This window comes from Trichosurus vulpecula, chromosome 5 (genome assembly GCF_011100635.1).
Source record: "Trichosurus vulpecula isolate mTriVul1 chromosome 5, mTriVul1.pri, whole genome shotgun sequence".
NCBI classification, from domain to species: domain Eukaryota; kingdom Metazoa; phylum Chordata; class Mammalia; order Diprotodontia; family Phalangeridae; genus Trichosurus; species Trichosurus vulpecula.
In genome coordinates this window covers 95,909,805-95,917,910 of record NC_050577.1, presented here as the reverse complement: position 1 = coordinate 95,917,910, position 8,106 = coordinate 95,909,805, and the positions used below count along the sequence as shown (strand labels likewise).

General features: G+C 46.1%; 1 protein-coding gene across 2 annotated transcripts; it reads left to right on the top strand.

Annotated features, from left to right (window-relative positions):
• The first annotated feature begins 1,087 nt into the window (after positions 1-1,087).
• Positions 1,088-7,129, top strand: LOC118849969 (zinc finger protein OZF-like). 2 transcript variants are annotated; one of them, XM_036759094.1, is made up of 4 exons: positions 1,088-1,241; positions 3,780-3,912; positions 4,658-4,768; positions 5,326-7,129. In XM_036759094.1, exons 1-4 carry the CDS (start codon positions 1,218-1,220, stop codon positions 6,474-6,476), a joined length of 1,419 nt encoding a protein of 472 aa, XP_036614989.1. In that variant the 5' UTR covers positions 1,088-1,217; the 3' UTR covers positions 6,477-7,129. The 2 variants fall into 2 exon arrangements, with proteins under 2 accessions (XP_036614989.1, XP_036614988.1); XM_036759093.1 differs by having other exon boundaries at positions 4,655-4,768.
• The last annotated feature ends 977 nt before the right edge of the window (positions 7,130-8,106 follow it).

Below are 8,106 nucleotides of genomic sequence, written 5' to 3'. Positions count from 1 at the left end.
GTGGGAATCCTTGCATCACTCTTGTATTTATTGAAAATGGTTCTAGTGTATCTTCGGGGCAGCTAGTTATTATAGAGGATAGAGCACTGACCTTGAAGTCAGAAAGATCTGAATTCAAATCTGGCCTCGGATATTTATTCACTAGTTGTGTGACCCTGGACATTTAACTTCTTTTTTGAACGTGAAAACTGAAGGTGAGACTCTGGACTAAGGTGTTCTCATTAGGTAAGGATATCTGCTATTATTCCAAATTTTCAGAGAAGGTAGTTCTACTTTTACCTCTCACTAAGTCAAAGGAAGAAGCTTCTTCAGAGGGAATGCAATAGAAGGAGGGAATTCGAAATGGGCTGAATGGCCTAGTACTGGGGCACAGAGAGAAGAAGTTGAACGGACTTCTATGGGCTCTTTCTCTAGGGTTAAGTGCTGCCATTAGGGCAGCGTTGAAGGGCTAAAAAAATCATGGGGTCATAGAATATTAGAACTGAAACTAAGTTTTAGAGAGGTGAGGCAGCTTGCCCAGGGAATTCCTGACTAACCCTCTGTGCAATGCCAGTACATAGAGCCCATGATCTTATGGTCCATCTCTATTTCCAGAAACCTTGAGTGGTTTTCTAACATTCTGTCCACCTGTACTCCCTGTTGGTTTGGAGCTCTGCTTTTCGGTTACCCAGAGCAACCCCAAGCAGCTTCTCTTCAAGACCAGGCACTAAGCTATGTGATTCAGTGATGTGACACTGTAGGAAACAGAACCTCTTAATTAATATGATTGGATATTTATCGAGCCCTTTATTATGTGCGGGGTACCCAGAGGAAAGGAGGAAGGGAACAGTGGGCCCTTTCTTTGGCCCAAAGGCTATTTGTACCGTAAGGAAGGCTCTTTAGCTTCCCCCTCTTCTTTTGTCCCTTCTCCCTCGCTTTCCCTTCCGCTGTCCATGCCTATCCCCTCTGGCTTGCTCCCTCCCCTTTCCAGCCCTAGTGAAATGGAAAAGTAGATATAGGCATGCGCAATAGTCCCAGGAACTGTATCCCGCCCCTCCCTATCCCACTTTCAGCTTCCTTTTCCCCTTTATCTCTACTCTATCAGAGCCCAGGAAGGAAGGAGGGGGAAGGTAGTTCTTGGATTTCTTCTAGGCAGGGTTCTTAAAAGGAGTCATTATCTCACAAGTGTAGTTCTACCTCTCTAGAGGCAACAGAAGGAGGCAGCTCCTGCCTGGGCCATGGCCAAGGTCAAGGCAGCTCAGGTAGGCCCCTTGAATTACGCTGGGGCACTGAGGGGTGGAGAGACCCTCTGGGAGGCAAGTGTAAAAGAGAAAGTGGTGGGCTCTGTGGGTTTGTGTCTGGGTGACTGACCGACCGACCGACCCACCAACTGGATGTGGCTCTGGGTGAGATGCGGCTGAAGGCCTGGCTCTGTACTGAATGTTTGTTGAATGAATGTGTCTAGGTGATTTTCCAGTTGTGCATGAGAGTGACCAGAACCCTCCCTGGGGCCAGGAAATTGGAGGGATTTCCCTGTTCCCTCTGCTTTGGAGACCCCACCACTATCGTTCCCCATGCTATAAAGGAGCTATTTAGGTGGTGACTCATAGATTTGAAAAGTAGGTAGTAGAAAAGATGGTGATTTAGACAACTAGTACTTTAAAAACAAAGGTTTAACATAAACCTCTATTCTTTCAGATTCCTACCCCATGCCCATGTCCCACACCCCTGTTATCAAAAACAAAGGAATGGTACTCTTCCTTTCATGTTCATGTTTTTGTTGCCCTTCGTGATTTATTTTTCCCATAAAGGCTGACTTTAAGGTTTGTATTAACTAGATTTTATCTCTATGAATATTTTTCCAAAATGGGGAGATGGAGGAACATGTGATTTAACCTGTACCTCATTTCCTTGTGGGTCTCTGAGGACAGCCCTCTATATTTATTTTTGTCTCTCTGTTGAGGCAAAAAAGGGATTGTGCGTTTACAACTCTGTAGAAGTGTTCAACTGTGACTGTGCCTATGACTTTGTTATAAACATGTATGGGTATGTATCTCCGCGATTGTGTGTGCTTGTGTACAGGCTATATGTCCAAAGTGGGTGTATATCCTTGTGAATTAGCCTGCATCACTCCTAAACTCTGAAGGACAAGGCCAGGGTTGATATATTCTGCACAGACAGACACATTCACAGTTTTGGGGATCCAATTCTATTCAATTTAACAAATATGCAGCTCCTACTATGTTAAAAGCACTACGATGCTGAAGAGAAAAAGATAAAATAAGACATGGTCTCTGTCCTCAAAGAACTTATGATCTAGTAGGGGAAAGGGAGAGATATGTATATAAATGACTGTAATGCAGGGCACAATGAAAAACAGGGAGGTCAAAACAAAGTTTGGAGAGATTTGAGGAGGGAGAGGTTTCCAGCTTGTGGGGCGGGGGCAGGGGCTGGAGGGTGAGTTGGGCCTTGAAGTGAGGTAGAGATAGGACAGGGGAGCTGGGAGCCCTTTCTAGGTGGGGATATTGTGAGCAAAGATGTGGAGGAAGGAGAAAGCAAGATAAAAAACGGGGGGTGGCTGAATGTACAATTTGGCTGGGGTGCAGTATAAGTATGTGAAGGAGAATAGTATGGAAAGAGAGAGAGGGAGGTAAGTGGGGGTCACGTTGTGGGCTCTTGAGTGCCATCACTGGGATTGAGCAGACAAAGGAGGAGCCACGGAAGAAGCAGCGGAAGCTCGCTTGGGGGGCAGTGTGAAAGGTGTATTAGGGAATGGAGAGGTTTATTATATCAGGCAGTAATTAAAATTATTATAGTAGCTAGCATTTACAGAGCACTCTAAGGTTTGCATTTTACAAGTTTGTCTTATTTGATCCTCACGACCATCCTGACAATTAGGTGCTATTATTATTTATCCCCATTTTACAGCTGAGGAAACTGAGGCAGAGAGAGGTTAAGTGATTTGCTCAGGTTCACACAACTAGTAGGTGTCTGAGGTCAGATGTGAATTCAGTTCTTCCTCATTCCAGGCCCAGCGCTCTCTCCACTGTGCCGCCTTGGACGTGACAAAGCCCCAAACCAGAGCTTGTTGGGGACTCAGGGTATGAGGGAGGGCTCCTCTCAAGGTTTTGGGGCCACTTTAGAAGCCCTCTTTCTGGACAGGGCTGACAGGCCAATCTATTATTTAGCTGGCCGAATCCTAGCACACTAGTGACATTAGTGACCAGGGGTGTTCTATTTCTTGAGAGGTGGCTGGGGCCACAATGGATAGAGCTCCGGGCCTGGAGTCAAAGGAAGATATGAGTTCTAATTTGGCTTCAGACGCTCGCCAGCTGTGTGACCCTGGGCAAATCACTTGACTTGTTTGTGCCTCAGTTTACTCACCTATAAAATGAGGAGAGTAATAAGACCTGCCCCATAGGGTTGTTGCAAGGATAAGTCTTTGTAAAGTGCTTTGCAAACCTTAAAGCGCTCCACAAATGCACTCTTGAGACCCTGGACCAGCTCGTCATCATGTTGCCCTACTGGTGAATTGAAGATGATCTATCCTATATCTCACTGCCTAAGGCTGTCAGTCTGATACAATCGCCGATTATGTAAATAAATAAACTACTCTGTGCTTGTGCGCTAGGGAGGAAGGGCCTTCCCAGATAGACAGTGGCCTTGTCGGGGTTCTCTGCCACAGACGTGCTTAGTAGGGAACGAGGAGAAAGAAAGAGTCACAGGGATCCTAAACTGACTATGGGTGTTTAGGGGAGCCCGGAAAGACTGGATAAGACGCCGTGTGACGGTGGTTTCAGGTCTTCCTCACGTTCGAGGATGTGGCCGTCACTTTCTCTCAGGAAGAGTGGGAGATGTTGGCTGCCTGGCAACAGCAGCTGTACTGGGATGTGATGAAAGACAACTACGAGACCTTGAGCTCTTTGAGCCCTGGTGAGTCTTGATTTTTTCATTTATTTACCTGTGGGGAAGATTCAGTTTCAAGAAGGGTGGAGAACATTTCTTTCACTTTTCTCAGTGTCTTATTCGGAGACATTGTGAGAAATAGCTGTGATAGGCCGGTAAGAGACTTTTAGTGAAGAGAATCATTTCGATTCATATCGTTTAGGAGGCAAGAAAATCTGTGTAAGGTCCCCAGGGGTGTGAACTAAAGGAACAGATTTAGGTGGGGGAAGGGCATGAGAAAGGAGATCCTAAGGGTTGAATTGGTAAGAACCGGACTAGGGTGAACTCTTGGAAACCAAGGTACTAGAGCAGGGGTGGGGACTCGGTGTGAGTGAGGGCTGTTCCCAAGGTTTTGGGGTTGAATCCCAGGGGTGGAGAACCTGAGGCCTCAAGGCCACGTGTGGCCCTCTAGGTCCTCAAGTGTGGCCCTTTGACTGAGGGGATTTGTTCTGTGAAGTTTGGATTCAGTCAGAGGGCTGCACTTGAGGACCTAGAGGGCCACACGTGGCCTCGAGGCCGCAGGTTTCCCACTCCTGTGATGTCAAAGTGGATGTGTTGATGCACATGCACAGAGTTTTAGACGTACCTCTTGTTCTTAACCTGACATCAGTTACAGCTAGGTTGGGCGATGGTTGGCCTCAGCATAGCTAGCTGAGAGAGCAGATGTTTGTGGGAAGTAAGCTTTGGCAGGATAGAACCACATACTGAGAATTTTGTTGGCTTCTTCCAGCAGGCAGGTTGGGAACCCTGCCGGAGCTATTCACTACGTTGGGACAGGCCTTTGAAACCTGGGAAGATCAGCAGAACTTGTTGAGAAGAGGTAACTCGGAAAGCTCATACTTGGGTAAGGATTTTCCTCCATGCTCTTTTGAGGTGACTGACTTTGGCCAGGAACTCAGCCAGCAAGTGTCATGGATTGAGCGCTCACATTTACATAATACTAAGTCCCCGCATGGTGGTGACTTAGACTGTTCCTGTTCTGCAGCACATCAGATAAGTATTGCTGTTGGTTGTAGTCAGAAGATTTGGATCCAGTGGTGTGCTGGTAAATGTTTAACAACCAGGTCTCCAGGGGGAAAAAATGCACCTATGACACACTTTTAAGTTTAATCTGCATTATTAACATTTTCTCTGTCACTTTGTTAAACTTAGAAGACAAGTAACAAAACAAAAAAATAAAGTCCTAACTTGTAGCATTTGCTACGCTCACAAGGAACATTTAACTGTTGGCTCCAATTTGTACACCACTGCTTGGGTCCCACTTTCGCCACTTCTGTGTGACTTTGGTTGACCTCAAAGATCCTTTTCAGTCCTAATACTATGTGCTATGAACAATTCCCTTTCCATAGTTCCTTATTAGAAGCCGCGAGGGAATACTGACTTTTTTCCCCTCTCTTATAGGTGTTGGGGTCAGGAAGCCTCCTAGGAAAGAAAATCCTAGGAAACAGCAATTAAGTGGGGATTTCCCAGGAGAACAAGGTGAAACAAGTTCTCAGCCCCCCAGCCACAAGTCTCAAGAAACAAATCTCCTGTCCTCTGGACAGATGGACAATTTGATGAGGACTGAGCCCAGTGGCAACAAGAGAGGTAATGGAGTCTTGCATAGCCTTTCTCCAGGTGAGAGAGCTCTCATGGAGAAGATACAAAACCAGGAATTAGCTTCTGAGAATGAGCTTTCCCTGAAACCTCACCATTGTCCTGAATGTGGAAAACACTTCAAGAGGCGTCATGAGCTTAAGGTGCACAAACGTGTTCACACAAAGGAACGGCCTTTCCCCTGCCCCGAATGTGGGAAGTGCTTCCGGCAGAAGTCAGCCCTGATGACCCACCAGTGGGTGCATAGCAAGGAGCGTCCCTTCCCCTGCCCTGAGTGTGGGCGCTGTTTTGCCCAGAAGCAGTACCTGAGGAAACACCAGTGGGTGCATAGAAATGAGCGCCCCTTTCCCTGCCCAGAATGTGGGCGCTGCTTTACCCAGAAACAATACCTCAAGAAGCACCAGCATTTGCACAGTGGGGAGCGCCCCTTTGCCTGCTCAGAGTGTGGGCGCTCCTTCTCCCAAAAGCAGGACCTCAAGAAACACCAACATGTACACAGTGGGGAGCGCCCCTTTCCTTGCCCTGAGTGTGGGCGCCAGTTTGCCCAAAAGCAGGATCTTAAAAGGCACCAACGTGTGCATAGTGGTGAGCGGCCATTCCCTTGTTCTGAATGTGGGCATCATTTTTCCCAAAAGCAAGACTTGAAGAAGCACCAGCGTGTGCACACTGGTGAGCACCCCTTCCTCTGCCCTCAGTGTGGGCATCACTTTGCCCAAAAACAGGGCTTGAAGAAGCACCTGCGTGTGCACCAGCGTGTACCAGGTAGTAAACGGCCCATCCCCTGCCCCGAGTGTGGGCGTCCCTTCACTCGGATGCATGACCTAAAGAAGCACCAAAGAAACATTCACAGCAGTGAACATTTTTTTGCTTGCCCTGGCTGGGATCAGCAGTTCAGCAACATGGCAAATAATTCCATCAGCTTGGAGCTGATCAAGCTTGGACCGCTAGACTGGTGAGCACAGGTCTTCCTTTGATGCCCTTTACAAGACTGCCTTCAAGGAGTACTCCATGCCAGGGAACCCTCCTGGTCCTCTTTACTGATCCATATTTATCTATCATCTGGCTTAGTCTCTAAGGGCTCAGCTAGATGATGAGATTGGTAAAGGATATTGTCATACTGGAGCATGTTCAGCAGAGGATGACCAGGACAGTATGGGAAGTGGTCATCTTACCATATAATAAGAGGATCAGTCAAATTAACATGGGTGTTTAGCCTGAAGAAGAGAAGATTTAAGGGGACCTAAGAGCTACTGTCAAGTATTTCAAGTGCTACTATGTAGAAGAGAGTTTGGGTTTGCTTGGCTTGGCACCAGAGGACAAAGCTAGGAGCAGTCATTTGTAGGGAAGCAGATCAGGTTCAATGTAAAGCAAGAGCTTCCTATTAGTGCTTTCCCAAAGTGGATTGGGCTGTCTCAGGAGATAATAGTTAACCCCATTTGGGGAGGTCTTCAGGCAGAATCTTGATTACTGGTACAGGATGCTATAGAGGGGCTTCCTTTTGGGGTTGAACCAGGGGTCTTCTCATCTAACTTTCAAATTTGAGATTCTGCGATTCTGTTTATTTTTCCACCTAAGGTCTTATAGACTGATGATGGTTTAATTAAATAATATATTTGAATTTGAACAAGCCTTCCATACCTTAACTCACATGTTGGGAATCTGTCATAAGGGTTTGCAAATCTTCAATCATTTACTCCCTGACAACGGAAGGGTGGAGTGTGCCATCGCTCCCGGCTGTTACCAACTGGTTCCCAACTTCTCTTAGTGGTCTGTCTGGCAGAGTTAGGGTTTATTACATAAAAAGGAAGGCTTTTCTGTTATTGATCTTCCTTTTTAGGTACAAAGCTGTTGTTAGTACACATCTTAGAAGTAATTAGCAACCAACTTAGAATAAAAATCTGATATTGGGGGAAGTAGGTAATTCTTAGGAAAAGGGGGGTAAGGAGGCTCCAGGGGGAAAATATAGCTACTTAACAATTTTTCATGTAACTGACTCTAACCATGCCACTTTAGCTTGAGTACCATAGATTGCTAATCTTGGCCTTGAGCCAAAAAGTGGGAGCCCAAAACCTAAGGATTTCAAGGTTTCAAGGCCTCTAGGGAAAACATTTTGGAATGTAACATTTATACAGGCTTATAGATCCACAAAAAAACACCAGCTGAGGCTCACCAGTGCCATCAATGGACAAAATCTGCATTATTTTCCTAAGGACTAAATTGACTAGTCTCCCAGTATTACCATGTATTACCATCAGCTCCTTCCTAGGAGGCTTCATAATAGAAGTTGAGGAAATTTGCACTCAGTAATCCAGCTAATTCTCCAGTAATTACATTTAGATGATTTCATCGAACAAACTGGGGGAAGGGAAGGAATTAAGTTTTTATGTAGTGCCTACTGTGTCCCAGCACTTTACAAATATGATCTCATTTGATCCTCACAACAACCCTGGGAGATAGGTGCTATTATCACCCCCATTTTACAGTTGAAGAAACAGAGGCAGATCGAAGTTAAGACTTGCCCAGAATCACATGGCTAGTATCTGGGGCTAGATTTGAACTCAGGTCTTCCTGACATTAGGCCCAGCA